We start from the raw sequence: 21,092 nt of genomic DNA on the forward strand, positions 1-21,092 counted from the left end.
CGGTGCTCAATGGTCTCCTGTGTGTTTAGGACATTCGGACACCAGCTCTGCTTACTACCAGAACTTCTCTCAGATAAGTGGTCTTCGTACCTCTGTGGTTTGTTTTCCACTTTCTTGTTGTTTTTTCTGCTTTGATACTAATGCTTGATTCCTATGTTGTCTGTGTGGAGTTCTTGGTGGAATGGGATCATTCCCTGCTGGGAGTGTCTGTATACTTAGCTCCATGATTCTGCAAGGTATTGTGTTTGTCATGCTTGGTATTAATTCAGTCCCTCATCTGTATTAGTGTTTTTGGATCCCAGTAACATCAGAGTGCTGATACAGTGGGGGAGAGGTTGTGTGACCTCGGGATTTTTCCATATCAGAAGTGCTGGTATATATTAGGGTTTTTTACGGTTGCAGACAGTGCTCCTTCCTATCCTTTCCTCTAAAGATAGTTTGGGCCTCACCTTTGCTGAATCTGTCTTTTCTAGCTTTGTATTGTGTTTTCCTATATCACCTAAAGCTGGGTTTACACACTGCAACATCTCAAACGACATCGCTGTAACGTCACCGGTTTTGTGACGCAATAGCGATGTTGTTTGCGATGTTGCAGTGTGTGAATCCTATCAGCGACCTGGCCCCTGCTGTGAAGTTGTAATCGTTACAAATCGTTCAGGACCATTCCTAGGTCCTTTGTTTTCCGCTGTGCAGCATGAAGTTTCAGTGTGTGAATCCTTTTCAGCGACTTTGTTAGCAACTTCCCTTTCAAAAGGCTGCTTATCAACGTCCCCAACAACCAGCTAGGTCGCTCTGCAGGTCCGGATCGCTGTTGAGTTGTTGGCCAGGTTTGCCTGTTTGAACGCTCACCAGAGACTTAGCAGAGACTTAGGGAGGTCGCTATTGCGTCACCAAACCGGTGACGTTACAGCGATGTCCTTTGCGATGTTGCAGCGTGTAAACCCAGCTTTAGTCTTTACATGTGGGGGGGCTATCTATCTATCTTTATGGACTGCTCCGAGGCAGATTAGCTTTCTTATATCTCCATCTGTGAGATTATTTAGCTCTCTGGCTTTGTTGAGGTGTCCTGGTCATCGTAGGCTTGTCCCACAGCTAATTCTAGTTGTGTGTCAGGATTAGGTCTGCAATCCATTAAGGTTCCAGCCACTCTGTTACCATTTGGGATTCCGCATTTTTTTGATCCTCCTCGGTCCCTGAATCATAACATGAGTCTCCACCTCTGCTCCAGGTGTCCTTATTGTCTGCACCTCTGATGTCATATTGACAGCGCTGCAAACAATCAGTGAGCTTGGAGGCTCCGAGTGGCTTGTAATGTCTACTAAGACTGAGCTGATTAAATCATTGATTGTCTGCATTGCTGTTGACGTGACCTCAGACAATAACAGACACCAACAATAAGAAGACTCTGCACTGGACCTGGGGAGGGTGAGAGGGTCAGAGGTTTATTTTGTCAAACTGCCAATAGGTGACAGGCATATTCTGAACATGGAAAACCCCTTTAACTTACAATTCCTTTATGGTTAATTAGCGATTTCAGACACTCACAATCTCTATACCTGATCTGTCAGTTATACAAATGGGTATCTGTTTCCTGCCTTAGCTACTATCCCTCAGTCATGTTTTATGGGACAGATACCTCCAATATGTAAGGTTTTTTTTCCTCTGGAGGAGAGCTAATTTGCATACTTGTTTTTGAAGTATTGCCTTTAATACTGATCTCTTTAATGGGCATCACTCTCCTGAGTGCCCTTTCTACTACATACATATAGTATTTTGGAGGATAGGTTACTTGCAGAGGCATATTGTCTACTTTGGCCAGTGCCCATTGCAGTGCCAGATAGTTAGATTTTTTTTTGTATATTGTACAGCTTTGCCTTTCTTTTCCTTGATTACTTTTCAATGTTTGATCATTCCTTTAAAATATATTAGATTGTATCATTACTTTCTTTATGGTCCTATTATCTTTTATACATTGCATAAATTTTGCCCCCATTACGGTTCCCTTTTTTCCCTTCCTCAATGTCTTCTTGTGCCACTGGATCCAATATTCCACCCTTTTGTTTAACAACATTGCAAAATCTCTAGACATGGGAAAGGAGCCCTAAACAGGTTTTGAGAACCCAATAATATTAGGGGATAAGACCTACAACTCTGAGCCCCTTCCCTCAAAGGGCCCTATTGTAATTACGTGATCTGATTCTACCATGTGTAATAACCTCTACTGTTCCAAACCCAGTAGTTTAGCAGAAACTTTGCTAAACTTCTTGCATGTATAACTATTTTATCCCGAAAAATAAGAACAGTCAATGTTCCTTCTCTTCATACAAATCTAAACTTGTGCTCCCCCCCACTTATATTATATATAGGAAAATTTAAAATGCCAATGACATAGGTGGGGCTCCTGTAGCTGAGACCCCACCAATACGCGAAAAGGCTGGCCACCCCTCCATTCAAACCAATGGTTAGATAAAACAGCACATATTTAAAGGGGGTTGTCCACCTTTAGGGATAATTTTATTTAATGCTTGTATTTGGAGCTAACATTCAATTTTTCTATTTGGATTCGTTAAAGATGTTGCATTGATTTCCTCTTATAGTTTCTATGTGGCACTGTCTATTGTTGGCTGCAGAATGAGTTAACTGGGAATCTGTCAGCGAGCTCTGGTTCCAACAGCAGAGTTTGTAACTCTTTTATCTGCATTTTTCTGGGCTCATCTGTTTGATGAGCACAGACCCCATCAAAGTCATATCGGCATAGAACCAAAGAGCCTGTAAAAGTCAATTTATGCAAAATTTTTGGTTAAAAGCAATAGCAAAAAGTATTTTTAGGCTGAAATACATGCATTTAGGTAAAAAAAAAAAATGCCCCCCAAAAAATATTGCAGGACTGTGACTTTAATTATATATCTGATCTTTTATCACATGCAAATAATACATAGTTATATTGTGAAAAAAAATAAATTGCTCATTTTACATAAGATCCTAAAAAATAGGGGGGAAACTAAGATCCTATGTGATAGATTTATCAAAATTGTTTAAAAAGAGAAAACAGTTTGTTTCCGTAGCAACCGATAAAAATTCCGCTTTAATTTTATCAGTTGTGTTTAAAAAATGACAGTTGGGTTCTGATTGGTTGCTATAGAAACAAAAAAAAAACAGTTTTGCGTTAAAAAATGACAGCTGAGTTCTGATTGGTTGCAATAGAAACCAAAAACAGTTTGGCTATTAAGCAAAAATTTGACAAAACTTTCTCATAAGAAAATGAGCCCATAGCAACCAAGCAATTTTTCATTTTAACAGAGTACATTACTTATTTTGGAAAGAGTTAGAGTTGGTTACTAGACCCTCTTGTAGCCCTTTATATCTGAAAGACACCAAAATTTGGTCCGTTGAATGAGCACCTGTGACTTGCCAAAAATATGTAATTGCTTTACCTAATGTGAATGCCGCCGTTCTCCTGAATCCGGTGATATTTTTCTTTTATCCCTGCGCCTCTCCATTCCTGAGATATGGCCCTCTTTTTCATGAACGTAAACCTATTTTTTGTAGCCAACTGGGCGGGGCCCAGAGTGTGGAGTTGAGAACCACACCCACTTGGCAAGAAAATATTAAATTTATGTTCAAAGAAAACAGGGCTGTATCTCAGGAATGGAGAGGCGCAGGAAAATAAGAAAACCATCGCCGGATTCAGGAGAACAGCGGCATTTACGCCAGGCAAAAAAATACACATTTATGACAAGTGAGTTTATTCTCACGTTAGGTTAAAAATTAAAGGGTTATTCCTTTCTCGGCTATGAATGACTGAAACGTGGATATTTGTCTCTATAAACCTTTAGAAGATCCGTAATATTTTCACACCGCTCATAGAAGCTGAGCTTGATTGGCGTCTGTGTTTCCATAACTCCCATTCACTTCTATGGAGGTTATGGAAAAACTGATTGGCTGATATAGATGTCACGCTGCACTAAGACGTGGCCCGGAGTAGTACTGCCACAAGGTGGCAGCAGAGTAACGTCACCCTGTACTAAGACGTGACCTGGAGTAGTACAGCAAATTCACCACAAGGTGGCAGCAGAGTAGTCAGAGAGCCGAGTCAGCAACAGGAAGTCAAAACAATGTACGAGGGGAGAACAAACTCAGAGTCAGAAGCAATCAAAGGGGTCAGGAGCTTAACGGTAATAGAAAAAGCCAAAGGGAGAGACAGAGAAAAGTCAGGGATGGGAGCGTAAAGGCCCTGTCACACACACACACACACACACACACACAGATAAATCTTTGGCAGATCTGTGGCTGCAGTGAAATCATAGACATATTGTTCCATTTGTACACAGCCACAAACCTGGCACTGATTGTCCACAATTTCACTGCAACCACAGATCTGCCGCAGATTTATCTGTGTGTGTAACAGGGCTTTAAGTCAAGTACCGGGAAGTTCACATTACAAACAAAGGCATGACAAGCGGGACAGGGCCAGGAGAGGACAGACAAACACAGGTTAGTCGGGAGAGGGTGCACAGCAGGTCGGGTACCACAACAGAGCCAGCTACACACACTATGAGTCATAGACTATCACTGGCGCTGAACCGGAGGTGCAGCACCCAGATATAACATCCCAGAAACCAGAACAAGGCAGGGACAAATTAACCCCTGACATGACCAGGCCGGAGCTGGGAGATACCACAGCGGCAGATACCGGCCTGGATCATGACAGTACAGATATAACTTAGAGGCAGATATTTCCATCTAAGTTATGAAAGGCTTAGATGGGAATACCCCTTTAACTTGGTCTAAACTTAACCCCATTGCCATTGGACCCCACTGAAATCTGCAAAATTTTGCAAATATCTATTAAATACTGTATATCCAAGTGTTTCTGTCTGTACCATGTTCTATGCCCCCTAAAATTTATGGTTTTGGTGACAAAGAAAATTTTCTATAACTTTTTTTTTTCTGCCTGGCGTGTATTTATAATGTGTCTTTTCTCCCTTTTCATCATCAAATCTGCACCAAGGAGCGTATGAAGGTTTGACCCGTTTCCCTTTTGTTAGACCTTTGCGTGTCCTCACGTGTTTGATCCCTCCAATTCTAGTGACTGTGTTGAAACGTGTCCTATGGTTGAAAAAAAAAAAACAAGTTCTCAATTGTGACTCGGTGTATTGTCCTCTGCTGGTCGTGTTTGACGTCAGAAAGCGAAAAGTGGATCAAAAGTAATATTATCTTTTTTTGTTCTATTTTATCGTCTAGGAACATCCAAGACCGGAATATGAGACCAAATTGCTTTTAACGAAGGAGAAATGTAAAAAAGGGGTAAGCTTATGATGTCATTGATGATGTCATCAGATAAACTGTCATTTATCTTTAGTTTCTACATTGTAAGAATGTAAAAATATGCTTCCTTCACCACTTTTTGCATTTCCAAAAATGGGGAAAGAGAGCAGTTTGAACAGGATCTTCAGTGTTTCCATAGCGTTACTATGCTCATGTAATCGCTGCAGCCTCTTCAATGTTTCCATATGGTTATTAGGCTCATGTGATCGCTGCAGCTTCTTCAGTGTTTCCATAAGGTTATTATGCTCATGCAATCGCTGCAGCTACTTTAATGTTTCCATACGGTTATTACTCTCATGCAATCGCTGCAGTTTCTTCAATGTTTCCATAAGGTTATTATGCTCATGTAATCGCTGCAGCCTCTTCAATGTTTCCATACGGTTATTATGCTCATGCGATCGCTGCAGCCTCTTCAATGTTTCCATAAGGTTATTATGCTCATGTAATTGCTGCAGCCTCTTCAATGTTTCCATATGGTTATTAGGCTCATGTAATTGCTGCAGCCTCTTAAATGTTTCCATAAGGTTATTATGCTCATGCGATCGCTGCAACCTCTTTAATGTTTCCATAAGGTTATTATGTTCATGCGATCGCTGCAACCTCTTTAATGTTTCCATAAGGTTATTATGTTCATGCAATCGCTGCAGCTTCTTTAATGTTTCCATACGGTTATTACTCTCATGTGATCGCTGCAGTTTCTTCAATGTTTCCATAAGGTTATTATGCTCATGTAATCGCTGCAGCCTCTTCAATGTTTCCATACGGTTATTATGCTCATGCGATCGCTGCAGCCTCTTCAATGTTTCCATAAGGTTATTATGCTCATGTGATCGCTGCAGCCTCTTCAATGTTTCCATACGGTTATTATGCTCATGTGATCGCTGCAGCTTCTTCAATGTTTCCATAAGGTTATTATGCTCATGCGATCGCTGCAGTCTCTTTAATGTTTCCATACGGTTATTATGCTCATGCAATCGCTGCAGTCTATTTAATGTTTCCATAAGGTTATTATGCTCATGTGACCGCTGCAGCCTCTTCAATGTTTCCATAAGGTTATTATGCTCATATGATCGCTGCAGCCTCTTCAATGTTTCCATAAGGTTATTATGCTCATGTGAAAGCTGCAGCCTCTACGCATTAGGTTATTGTAAAAATAAACCGCGATATATAAAAAACAAGAAACTAACATTTTCAGTAAATATAAAGTTAAAGTTTTCCGATTAAACAATGCCTTTAAATTTTTTTATAAAAAATAAAGAACAATATATAATTTCAACATATATCTATATATCTATATATCTATCTATATATATATATATATATATATATATATATATATATACGGTATCTATATATATAATTGCCTTATTCTGTCTGTCTGTCTGTCTGTCTGTCTTGCTCCAAAATTGTGTCCTTACGGTGACACAAAGCTGATTGGCCGCTGGGCTCGCCATGGCCCCGCCCCCCGCACGTATTGGCCGCTCGCCCAGGCTCCGCCCCCACACGGATTGGCCCGCCGCTCGCCTAGGCTCCGCCCCCCACACGGATTGGCCTCTCGCCCCGGCACCATGCAGGCATTGGCAACTCGTCCACGCCCCGCCCCCCTCACGCAATGCACGCTTGCTCTGGCCCCGCCCCCCGCACGCATTCCCCGAACCGACCGACACGGAGCCACGACTCCCAGGTGAGTACTGTACACCCGGGAGCCCACATCAGCGTACGCCGCCAAACCAGCCGACACATACCCTCGCATTGCTGGGGTTGCCGCCGTATGCTGGTGTGGGCTCCCGTGTGAGCGGGGGACGTGATACGCTGGTAACCATGGTAGCATAGTTACCAGCGCATCAAGGTCCTGCAGCGGCGGAACATACACACACGCACGCACACACACACACATCAGATCACACTCACTCTCACACACACCTCACACACACATCACATCGCATCCACACACTCACAGCATCCTGGGATATCGCTTGCTTCTCGGCGGCGATACTGTGCAGTGAACTTCCAGGACCTGCCGGAGGATCACATGGCCAGAAGCATGTGGTATCTCCGGATGTTGTGAGTGTGAGCGCGTATGTGCAATATAGTCAGTGTGTGTGTGCGTGAGTGTATGCGATCGGGTGTGTGTGAGTGTATGCGATCGGGTGTGTGTGAGTGCATGCGATCGGGTGTGTGTGAGTGTATGCAATCGGGTGTGTGTGTGTGTGTATGCGATCGGATCTGTGTCGGCAGAGGAGCACGGCGTGCTGGAGGAGGCTGGGAGGAGAGAGGCTGATCCTGGGGAAGGCTGGGAGGGGGAGGCTGAGAGAAGAGAGGCTGATGCTGGGGAAGGCTGAGGCTGGGGTAGGCTGGGAGGAGAGAGGCTGATGCTAGGGACAGAAAAGGCTGATGCTGGGAGGAGAGAGGCTGATGCTGGGAGGAGAGAGGCTGATGCTGGGAGGAGAGAGGCTGATCCTGGGAGGAGAGAGGCTGATGCTGCGGGCAGAGAGGCTGATGCTGCGGGCAGAGAGGCTGATGCTGGTGCAGCATGGGGGATGGAGCACGATGGGGGGTGCGCAGCATGGGGGATGGAGCACGATGGGGAGTGCGCAGCATGGGGGATGGAGCACGTTTGGGAGTGCGCAGCATGGGGGATGGAGCACGTTTGGGAGTGCGCAGCATGGCGGATGGTGCACGATGGGGAGTGCGCAGTAAGGCGGATGGAGCACGTTTGGGAGTGCGCAGTATGGCGGATGGAGCACGTTGGGGAGTGCGCAGCATGGCGGATGGAGCACGTTTGGGAGTGCGCAGCATGGCGGATGGACCACGTTTGGGAGTGCGCAGCATGGCGGATGGAGCACGTTTGGGAGTGCGCAGCATGGTGGATGGAGCACGTTTGGGAGTGCGCAGCATGGCGGATGGAGCACGATGGGGGGTGCGCAGCATGGCGGATGGAGCACATTTGGGAGTGCGCAGCATGGCGGATGGAGCACGTTTGGGAGTGCACAGCATGGGGGATGCAGCACAATGGGGAGTGCGCAGTATGGCGGATGGAGCACGTTTGGGAGTGCGCAGCATGGCGGATGGAGCACAATGGGGGGTGCGCAGCATGGGGGATGGAGCACGATGGGGAGTGCGCAGTATGGCGGATGGAGCACGTTTGGGAGTGCGCAGCATGGCGGATGGAGCACAATGGGGGGTGCGCAGCATGGGGGATGGAGCACGATGGGAGGTGCACACCTCCCCCCAACACACACACACGCGCACTGCACAACACACACACACACTGGGAACCACAAACACCGCCCTACACAGACACCCACACACACAGACAACGCTGCACACACACAACACCCAACACACAAACACCGCGGCACACACAAATATACGCACATACCGCACAACACACACATTGCACAAAACATACCTCCCCCAAAACACACCACACACACACAAACCGCGCAACACACACACACACACAACGCTAAAGACACACAGCGCTCCACAAACAACGCAACACACATACACACACAACGCTACATACACACAGCGCTCCACAAACAACGCAACACACGCAACACACATACAACACCGCACTCACCCCCCGCCACACCCAGACAACACCCAGAACATGTACAGCGCCTACACAAACACTTGGTAAGTACACACAACAACATCTATATATATAACAAAAATCATACATGAACTACACAATACGTAATTTCTAGAATACCCGATGCGTAGAATCGGGCCACCTTCTAGTATATATATATAAATATATATGTATATACAGTGCCTTGTGAAAGTATTCGGATCCTTTGAATTTTTCAACCTTTTCCCACATTTCAGGCTTCAAACATAAAGATAAAACATTTACATTTTATGGTGAAGAATCAACAACAAGTGGACACAATTGTGAAGGTGAAGGAAATTTATTGCTTATTTTACACTTTTATAAAAAATAATAAACTGAAAATTGTGGCGTGCAATATTATTCATCCCCTTTTAAGTTAATACTTTGTAGCGCCCCCTTTTGCTGCGGTTACAGCTGCAGTCGCTTGGGGTATGTGTCTATCAGTTTTGCCCGTCGAGAGACTGAAATTCTTGCCCATTCTTCCTTTGCAAACAGCTGGAGCTGAGTGAGGTTGGATGGAGGCGTTTGTGAACAGCAGTTTTCAGCTCTTTCCACAGATTCGCAATTGGGTTCAGGTCTGGACTGTGACTTAGCCATTCTAACACCTGGATACGTTTATTTGTGAACCATTCTATTGTATTGTAGATTTTGCTTTATGTTTGGGATCATTGTCTTGTTGGAAGACAAATCTCCGTCCCAGTCTCAGGTCTTTTGCAGACTCCAACAGGTTTTCTTCTAGAATGGTCCTGTATTTGGCTCCATTCATCTTCCCATCAATTTTAACCATCTTCCCTGTCCCTGATGAAGAAAAGCAGGCCCAAACTATGATGCTGCCACCACCATGTTTGACAGTAGGGATGGTGTGTTCAGGGTGATGAGCTGTGTTGCTTTTACGCCAAACATATCGTTTGGCATTGTGCTCAAAAAGTTCGATTTTGGTTTCATCTGAACAAAGCACCTTCTTCCACATGTTTGGTGTCTCCAGGTGGCTTGTGGCAAACTTTAAACAACACTTTTTATGGATATCTTTGAGAAATGGCTTTCTCCTTGCGACTCTTCCATAAAGGCCAGATTTGTGCAGTGCACGACTGATTGTTGTCCTATGGACAGACTCTCCCACCTCAGCTGTAGATCTCTGCAGTTCATCCAGAGTGATCATGGGCCTCTTGGCTGCATCTCTGATCAGTCTTCTTGTTTGAGATGAAATGTTTAAGGGACAACTGGGTCTTGGTAGATTTGCAGTGGTATGATACTCCTTCCATTTCAATATGATCGCTTGCACAGTGCTTCTTGGGATGTTTAAAGTTGTGGAAGTCTTTTTGTAACCAAATCCGGCTTTAAACTTCTCCACAACAGTATCACGGACCTGCCTGATGTGTTCCTTGGTCTTCATGATGCTCTCTGCGCTTAAACAGAAAACTGAGACTATCACAGACCAGGAGCTCTTTGGAGATTTGATTACACACAGGGGCTTATATTTATCATCATCAGTCATTTAGGACAACATTGGATCATTCAGAGATCCTCAATGAACTTCTGGAGTGAGTTTGCTGCACTGAATGTAAAGGGGATGAATAATATTGCACGCCCCAACTTTGAGTTTATTCTTTTTTACAAAAGTTTAAAATAAGCAATAAATTTTGTTCAACTTCACAATTGTGTCCCACTTGTTGTTGATTCTTCACCAGAACATTAAAATTTGTATCTTTATGTTTGAAGCCTGAAATGTGGGAAAAGGTTGAAAAATTTAAGGGGGCCAAATACTTTCGCAAAGCACTGTATATATAACTTTTCAGAATATTTAATTTTAAATTAAATTGAAATGGTAAACTCTCTCTCTCTCTCTCTCTCTCTATATATATATATATATATACATATAGCTAGCATATATATATATATATATATATATAGTAAATATATGTATATATAGTATATATATATAGTATGTATATACAGTACAGACCCATGGTTTGGCCACACCTTCTCATTCAAAGAGTTTTCTTTACTTTTATGACTGAAAATTGTAGATTCACATTGAAGGCATCAAAACTATGAATTAACACATGTGGAATGAAATACTTAACAAAAAAGTGTGAAACAAGTAAAAATATGTCTTATATTCTAGGTTCTTCACAGTAGCCACCTTTTGCTTTGATTACTGCTTTGCTCACTCTTGGCATTCTCTTGATGAGCTTCAAGAGGTAGTCACCGGAAATGGTTCTCACTTCACAGGTGTGCCCTGTCAGGTTTAATAAGTGGGATTTCTTGCCTTATAAATGGGGTTGGGACCATCAGTTGTGTTGTGCAGAAGTCTGGTGGATACAGATGATAGTCCTACTGAATAGACTGCTAGCATTTGTATTATGGCAAGAAAAAAGCAGCTAAGTAAAGAAAAATGAGTGGCCATCATTACTTTAAGAAATGAAAGTCAGTCCGAAAAATTGGTAAAACTTTGACAGTGTCCCCAAGTGCAGTGGCAAAAACCATCAAACGCTACAAAGAAACTGGTTCACATGAGAACCGCCCCAGGAAAGGAAGACCAAGAGTCACCTCTGCTGCGGAGGATAAGTTTATCCGAGTCACCAGCCTCAGAAATCGCAGGTTAACAGCAGCTCAGATTAGAGACCAGGTCAATACCACACAGAGTTCTAGCAGCAGACACATCTCTAGAACAACTGTGAAGAGGAGACTTTGTGCAGCAGACCTTCATGGTAAAATAGCTGCTAGGAAACCACTGCTAAGGACAGGCAACAAGCAGAAGAGACTTGTTTGGGCTAAAGAACACAAGGAATGGACATTAGACCAGTGGAAATCTGTGCTTTGGTCTGATGAGTCCAAATTTGAGATCTTTGGATGCAACCACCGTGTCTTTGTGCGACGCAGAATAGGTGAACGGATGGACTCTACATGACTGGTTCCCACCGTGAAGCATGGAGGAGGAGGTGTGATGGTGTGGGGGTGCTTGGCTGGGGACACTGTTGGGGATTTATTCAAAATTGAAGGCATACAGAACCAGCATGGCTACCACAGCATCTTGCAGCGACGTGCTATTCCATCCGGTTTGCATTTAGTTGGACCATAATTTATTTTTCAACAGGACAATGACCCCAAACACACCTCCAGGCTTTGTAAGGGCTATTTGACTAAGAAGGAGAGTGATGGGGTGCTATGCCAGATGACCTGGCCTCCACAGTCACCAGACCTGAACCCAATCGAGATGGTTTGGGGTGAGCTGGACCGCAGAGTGAAGGCAAAAGGGCCAACAAGTGCTAAGCATCTCTGGGAACTCCTTCAAGACTGTTGGAAAACCATTTCCGGTGACTGCCTCTTGAAGCTCATCAAGAGAATGCCAAGAGTGTACAAAGCAGTAATCAAAGCAAAAGGTGGCTACTGTGAAGAACCTAGAATATAAGACATATTTTCAGTTGTTTCACACTTTTTTAAGTATTTCATTCCACATGTGTTAATTCATAGTTTTGATGCCTTCAATGTGAATCTACAATTTTCAGAGTCATGAAAATAAAGAAAACTCTTTGAATGAGAAGGTGTGTCCAAACTTTTCGTCTGCACTGTATATATATATATATATATAATTTATCATTTCAATTTAATTTAAAATGAAATATTCTTACAGACCTGACTTGCGGTCTTGCTACACTGTAACATCCCAGAATATTGACATGTAACAATTCCAAACTTCACGTACAAAGGAAACAATGTAACAATTCTACGAGCACAGAATGGAATATTGAGTTACCCGATAAATCCAGATCTTCGGTTACTGTACACATGGCTATAGAAATTTACAACCACGAGTCTGGGATATTTACTTTTCTCTCTTTCTTTATGAAACATGTTTCCAGGATCCAAGATTTAAATGAGGGTGTAGTTAAAAAATAAAATAAAAAATAAAATAATAGTAAAAAAAAACATTTAAGACTGCTCGGGTTTTCTTTTACGGTCCGGAGACATCTGGTAGCCTATGAGAAGGATCAGCGCTGATTCACTATGATGTCATCACCGGGGGGGGCGCTGTCCTCTTCCAGACATGTGGGGAAGTGTAACTTTTTTACCCAAGAGGGGCATTGCAGAAGACCGGGGTATTATCGTTGTATCAATATCCCTAAATAACATTTCCTATTAAAAAAAAAATAGGATTAAGCTCTAAGGAGACTTCCACATGACATGGAAACTTTCAAGAATCTCTTAGCGAAGTTTCTTTTAATCCAAAAAATTAGTTTTAAATTAAAGTTTGTTTTTTTTTGTATAGAATTAATTTCCCAGATTCGTTTATAGGACGTTATCCCTCCCAGGTTTTAACAAGTGCGTCGATTTTAATACACAGTCGTAGGTTCTGGGAAATCATCTTGCCACTTGCATCAGTTTTAAAATATCAAGTGCTACAAAAGTCATATGGGCCAATAATATATATATAAATATATATATTTTTCCAAGTTCGTATTGTATGGCGCTGACTTTGTGACTTCATTTCATAAATAATTGATCGGGTGTTAGTCAGGAATCATCCTAAGCTGCGTGGTGTGAATTTAATATTGTATTGAACCCCTAAGGCACCCCATGATATTTCCACAGCTTGCAAGTAAAAACAAACTATTCAATAGTATGTGCGTGCAGGAGAAATACAATTTAATATTAAAGGGATGGTCCAGGATTATTGGGATAGGTCATCAATATTAGATGGGTTCACCTCCACAGATCAGCTGCTACCGGCCGGTGGAAGATCACAATGTACAGAGCAGGAACAGCGCCGGGTGATGTGTTGTGGCCGTTCTTGGGTACTGCAGCTCCACACACTTTAGTTAAGATGCAGTACCCAAGAAAGACCACAAGGGTGGTCTGGTTCCATGCACTTTAAACACGGTCAGTTGACCTCATACGTGACTGGGTGGGCTTCTCCATAACGCCTTGTAGTTATTACACTGTATGATGTAGTATGAACTGTCACACCCACTATAAAAGCCGAGGTAGGGGATGCAGCAGCCACTTCTTGGTGAATGTGGACAGTGAGAAGACGTCACAGCCAGTATAAAAATCAAGGCAGGGAATGCAGCAGCCGTTTTATACTGGATCTGGATAGTAAGAGGATGTCACAGGCAGTATAAAAGCCAAGGCAGGGAATGCAACAGTCGATCTATGATGAATCTGGATAGTGAGAGGATGTCACAGCCAGTATAAAAGCCAAGGCAGGAAATGCAACAGACACTTTATACTGCATCTGGATAGTAAGAGGACGCCACAGGCAGTATAAAAACCATGGCATGGAATGCAGCAGCCACTTCATAGGGAATCTGGATAGTGAGAGAATGTCACAGCCAGTATAAAAGAAAAGGCAGGGAATGCAGCAGACACTTTATGGTAAGTCTTGATAGTAAGAGAACGTTACAGCCAGTATAAAAGCAAAGGCAGGGGATGCAGCAGCCACTTTATGGTGAACCTGGACAGTGGGAGGATGTCACAGCGAATATAAAAGAAAAGGCAAGGAATGCAGCATATACTTTATGGTGAATCTTGATGATGAGAAGATGTCACAGCCAGTATAAAAGCAAAGGCAGGGGATGCAGAAGCCACTTTATGGGAAATATGATAGTGAGAGGATGACACAGCCAGTATAAAAACCAAGGCAGGGAATGCAACAGACACTTTATACTGCATCTGGATAGTAAGAGGACGTCACAGGCAGTATAAAAACCATGGCAGGGAATGCAGCAGCCACTTCATGGGGAATCTGGATAGTGAGAGAATGTCGCAGCCAGTATAAAAGCAAAGGCAGGGGATGCAGCAGCCACTTTATGGTGACCCTGGATAGTGGGAGGATGTCACAGCCAGTATAAAAGAAAAGGCAGGGAATGCAGCATACACTTTATGGTGAATCTTGATGATGAGAGGATGTCCCAGCCAGTATAAAAGCAAAGGCAGGAGATGCAGCAGCCACTTTATGGGGAATATGGATAGTGAGAGGATGTCACAGCTAGTATAAAAGCCAAGGCAGGGAATGCAGCAGCCACTTTATGGTGAATCTGGATAGTGAGAAGATGTCAAAGCCAGTATAAAAGCCAAGGCAGGGAATGCAGCAGCCATTTCATAGTGAATCAGGACATCACAGCCAGAATAAAAGCCATTTTTTTAGCTCATATGATCAGCAGTCCATCCTTTACACATAGTGCACATGGAGATAACTATGTAAATCATAAAAAATCCCAGCATTCACTTTGGATAAAGGAAGTTACCGTATGTCTTTTTAATTACCATCTTTCTGGTCTGGATGATTCAGCTGCTCCCGAGCTTTCCACATCTGATCCAAAGTGAGTACTGGGATTTGTTCTCATATACAGTAAAAAAATCAAGGTAGGGAATGCAGCAGCTATTTTATGGTGAATCTGGACAGTGAAAGAACATCACAGGCACTATAAAAGAAAAGGCAGCGAATGCAGTAGTCAGTTTATGGTGAATCTGGATAGTGAGAGCACTTCACAACCAGTATAAAAGCCAAGGCAGGAAATGCAGCAGCCAATTTATGGTAAATCTGGACAGTGAGAGGACATCACAGCCAATATAAAAGCCAAATGTTTTAGTACACATGATCAGCACTCCGTCCTTTACACGTGGTGCACATGGAGATAACAATGTAAAGCAGAAACCAATCCCAGCACTCACTTTGGATCAAGGCAATTTGGTCTTTTTAATTACGATCTGTCTGGTCTGGACGATTCAGCTCCTCCTGAGCTTCCCACAGCTGGACAAATCATCAATATCCGATTGGTTGGAGTCAGTCACCCATCAGCGGTGGCCAGATGTAAGTGGTGCAGGGAGCTAGAGCAGCACCCGCTCGGTACACCCTCTAGTGGCCATTACGGAGTACTACAGCTCAGCTCCCATTGAAGTGAATAGAAGCTGAGCTGCAGTACCTGAGAATGGCCACTGTGCGGTGTATGGAGCTGTTTACATCAACCACCTCCGTAGTTGATTGGTGCCGGGTGTCAAATCCACGCTGGTCTAATAATAATGACCTATCGTAAAGATACCTCATCAATTCATAACAGTGCCACACACAGTACCTCTATAAGATAAACTTTCTCTATGGTTTTCTGTATGTTAGTTGTAAAAAAGTATCAAAAAGTCATTTATAGTCTGCGGTGGACTATGTACTAACAAATGCTCAGTAAACTTCCAGCAGTTCAGCCTAAAATGTGTCCCCTTGGTGCAAATGAGTAAAATCCAGATAATCATCCAACCCCCAAGGAAGCATTGACCTTACATAACTTCCCATCCGGACGTTTCCAGGAAATCACTGACAGAGCGGGGTCCGGAGACGAGTGCGTGATGTATGGCCGGGGGGGGGGGTCAATGTACCAAAGTCTGCCGGATGGAAATGTAAAAGATACAGTATTATACTTAGCAGAAGTAACCTGGTCACTGCCCGGAGAGAGGTCACTGCTGAGGAATTAGAGAAGAAATGTCATTTGGTCACTGTATAGCGGCATTATTATTGTGCGCTGTATGGTGTGATTTCTGCATTATATTGCACTGATACTTAGACATAGTACAGGATATTATTATACTGTAGATAGATAGATAGATAGAGGGATAGATAGATAGATAGATAGAGGGATAGATAGATAGATAGAGGGATAGATAGAGGGATAGATAGAGGGATATATAGATAGATAGAGGGATAGATAGATAGAGGGATAGATAGATAGATAGATAGATAGATAGATAGATAGATAGATAGATAGAGGGATAGAGGGATAGATAGATAGAGGGATAGATAGATAGATAGATAGATAGAGGGATAGATAGATAGATAGATAGATAGAGGGATAGATAGATAGAGGGATAGATAGATAGATAGATAGATAGAGGGATAGATAGATAGAGGGATAGATAGAGAGATAGGTAGATAGAGAGATAGATAGATAGAGGGATAGATAGATAGAGGGATAAATAGATAGATAGAGGGATAGATAGATAGATAGATAGATAGAGGGATAGATAGATAGATAGAGGGATAGATAGAGGGATAGATAGATAGAGGGATAGATAGATAGATAGATAGAGGGATAGATAGATAGATAGATAGATAGAGGGATAGAGGGATAGATAGAGGGATAGATAGAGGGATAGATAGATAGATAGAGGGATAGATAGATAGATAGATAGATAGAGGGATAGATAGAGGGTTAGATAGATAGATAGATAGATAGATAGATAGATAGAGGGATAGATAGATAGATAGATAGATAGATAGATAGATAGATAGATAGAGGGATAGATAGATAGATAGCGGGATAGATAGATAGCTAGAGGGATAGATAGATAGATAGAGGGATAGATAGAGGGATAGATAGAGGGATAGATAGAGGGATAGATAGATAGAGGGATAGATAGATAGATAGATAGATAGATAGAGGGATAGATAGATAGATAGATAGATAGAGGGATAGATAGATAGATAGAGGGATAGATAGATGGATAGATAGAGGGATAGATAGATAGATAGATAGATATATAGATAAATAGATAGATAAATAGATAGATAGATAGATAGAGGGATAGATAGATAGATAGATAGATAGATAGATAGATAAATAGATAGATAAATAGATAGATAGATAGATAGATAGAGGGATAGATAGATAGATAAATAGATAGATAAATAGATAGATAGATAGATAGATAGATAGAGGGATAGATAGATAAATAGATAGATAAATAGATAGATAGATAGATAGATAGATAGATAGATAGAGGGATAGATAGAGGGATAGATAGATAGATAGATAGATAGATAGATAGAGGGATAGATAGATAGATAGATAGATAGAGGGATAGATAGATAGAGGGATAGATAGAGAGATAGGTAGATAGAGAGATAGATAGATAGAGGGATAGATAGATAGAGGGATAAATAGATAGATAGAGGGATAGATAGATAGATAGATAGATAGAGGGATAGATAGATAGATAGAGGGATAGATAGAGGGATAGATAGATAGAGGGATAGATAGATAGATAGATAGAGGGATAGATAGATAGATAGATAGATAGAGGGATAGAGGGATAGATAGAGGGATAGATAGAGGGATAGATAGATAGATAGAGGGATAGATAGATAGATAGATAGATAGAGGGATAGATAGAGGGTTAGATAGATAGATAGATAGATAGATAGATAGATAGATAGAGGGATAGATAGATAGATAGATAGATAGATAGATAGATAGATAGAGGGATAGATAGATAGATAGCGGGATAGATAGATAGCTAGAGGGATAGATAGATAGATAGAGGGATAGATAGAGGGATAGATAGAGGGATAGATAGAGGGATAGATAGATAGAGGGATAGATAGATAGATAGATAGATAGATAGAGGGATAGATAGATAGATAGATAGATAGAGGGATAGATAGATAGATAGAGGGATAGATAGATGGATAGATAGAGGGATAGATAGATAGATAGATAGATATATAGATAAATAGATAGATAAATAGATAGATAGATAGATAGAGGGATAGATAGATAGATAGATAGATAGATAGATAGATAGATAAATAGATAGATAAATAGATAGATAGATAGATAGATAGAGGGATAGATAGATAGATAAATAGATAGATAAATAGATAGATAGATAGATAGATAGATAGAGGGATAGATAGATAAATAGATAGATAAATAGATAGATAGATAGATAGATAGATAGATAGATAGAGGGATAGATAGAGGGATAGATAGATAGATAGATAGATAGATAGAGGGATAGATAGATAGATAGAGACAGCGATAGATAGAGAGATAGATAGATAGATAGAGGGATAGATAGATAGAGGGATAGATAGATAGATAGATAGATAGATAGATAGAGTGCTGGCCAAAAGTATTGGCACCCCTGCAGTTCTGTCGGATAATACTCAGTTTCTTCTTGAAAATGATTGAAATCACAAATTCTTTGGTATTATCTTCATTTAATTTGTCTTAAATGAAGAAAAAAAAAAATTGTCATAAAGCCAAATTGGATATAATTCCACACCAAACATAAAAAAGGGGGTAGACAAAAGTATTGGCACTGTTTGAAAAATCGTGTGATGCTTCTCTAATTTGTGTAATAACAGCCCCTGTAACTTACCTGTGGCACCTATCAGGTGCTGGCAATAATAAATCACACTTGCAGCAGGTGACATGGATTAAAGTTGACTCAACCTCTGTCCTGTGTCCTTGTGTGCACCACATTTAGCATGGAGAAAAGAAAGAAGACCGAAGAACTGTCTGAGGACTTGAGACTCCAAATTGTGAGGAAGCATGAGCAATCTCAAGGCTACAAGTCCATCTCCAAAGACCTGAAGGTTCCTGTGTCTACGGTGCGTAGTGTCATCAAGAAGTGTAAAGCCCATGGCACTGTGGCTAACCTCCCTAGATGTGGAAGGAAAAGAAAAATTGACGAGAGATTTCAACGCAAGATTGTGCGGATGGTGGATAAAGAACCTCGGCTAACATCCAAACAAGTTCACGCTGCCCTGCAGTCTGAGGGTACAACAGTGTCAACCCGTACTATCTGTCGGCGTCTGAATGAAAAGGGACTGTATGGTAGGATACCCAGGAAGACCCCACTTCTTACCCCGAGACATAAAAAAGCCAGGCTGGAGTTTGCCAAAACTTACCTGAGAAAACCTAAAACGTTTTGGAAGAATGTTCTCTGGTCAGATGAGACAAAAGTAGAGCTTTTTGGGAAAAGCCATCAACATAGAGTTTACAGGAAAAAAAAAGTGGCATTCAAATAAAAGAACATGGTCCCTACAGTCAAACATGGCGGAGGTTCCCTGATGTTTTGGGGTTGCTCTGCTGCCTCTGGCACTGGACTGCTTGACTGTGTGCATGGCATTATGAAGTCTGAAGACTACCAACAAATTTTGCAGCATAATGTAGGGCCCAGTGTGAGAAAGCTGGGTCTTCCTCAGAGGTCATGGGTCTTCCAGCAGGACAATGACCCAAAACACTTCAAAAAGCACTAGAAAATTGTTTCATAGAAAGCACTGGAGACTACTAAAGTGGCCAGCAATGAGTCCAGACTTGAACCCCATAGAAAACCTGTGGAGAGATCTCACAATGGAAGTTTGGAGAAGGCCCCTTCAAATCTCAGGGACCTGGAGCAGTTTCCCAAAGAAGAATGGTCTAAAATTCCAGCAGAGCATTGTAAGAAACTCATTGATGGTTACCGGAAGCGGTTGTTCGCAGTTATTTTGGCTAAAGGTTGTGCAACCAAGTATTAGGCTAAGGGTGCCAATAGTTTTGTGTGAAATGATCAATGATTTGATTTTTGTTTTATTCTCTTTTGTGTTTTTTCATTGTAAGCAAAATAAATGAAGATAATAATACCAAAGAATCTGTGATTGCAATAATTTTCAGAAAGAAAGAGGGATAGATAGATAGAGGGATATATAGATAGATATAGGGATAGATAGATAGATAGATAGATAGAGGGATAGATAGATAGATATATCCTGCTGGGGGAAGAAGAGAGCGCAGTGGAGATAGCAGCGCAGTATGTGAGCGAATGCCATAGACTTCGAGAAAGAGAACTATGATAAGTCATGGACTTCCATAGCCCCCCATCCCAGATGTGGCCCCCCCAATCCCCACCCTGGATATGTCCCATCCACCGTTACCACAGTCCCACCGTGGATATGCCCCATCATAAGCCATGGACTTCCATAGCCCCCATCCTAGAAGTGCCCCCACAGTCCCCACCCTGGATGTGCCCCATCCACCCTTCCTACAATCCCCACCCACCATCCCCACAGCCCCAGCCCCTAATGTACACTTGCTTTGGCAAAACTAATTTGTATTTGGTCCTGCCAATAAAGCTTATTTGATTTGATTTGATTTGATAGGATAGATAGATAGATAGATAGATAGATAGATAGATAGATAGATAGAGGGATAGATAGAGAGATAGATAGATAGATAGAGGGATAGATAGAGGGATAGATAGAGGGATAGATAGATAGATAGATAGATAGATAGATAGATAGAGGGATAGATAGATAGATAGATAGATAGATAGATAGATAGATAGATAGAGGGATAGATAGATAGATAGATAGATAGATAGATAGATAGAG

General features: G+C 42.0%; 1 protein-coding gene across 1 annotated transcript in view; it reads left to right on the plus strand.

The window, feature by feature from the left end:
* Positions 1 to 21,092, plus strand: part of ANO2 (anoctamin 2) — a 318,321-nt gene that overhangs the window by 164,301 nt on the left and 132,928 nt on the right. The window contains exon 14 of the mRNA XM_075342181.1: positions 5,245 to 5,307. Within this exon, the coding sequence (XP_075198296.1) occupies positions 5,245 to 5,307 (63 nt within the window). The remainder of the gene's footprint in view (positions 1 to 5,244; positions 5,308 to 21,092) is intronic.

This window comes from Anomaloglossus baeobatrachus, chromosome 4, assembly GCF_048569485.1.
Source record: "Anomaloglossus baeobatrachus isolate aAnoBae1 chromosome 4, aAnoBae1.hap1, whole genome shotgun sequence".
Taxonomy (NCBI): Eukaryota; Metazoa; Chordata; class Amphibia; order Anura; family Aromobatidae; genus Anomaloglossus; species Anomaloglossus baeobatrachus.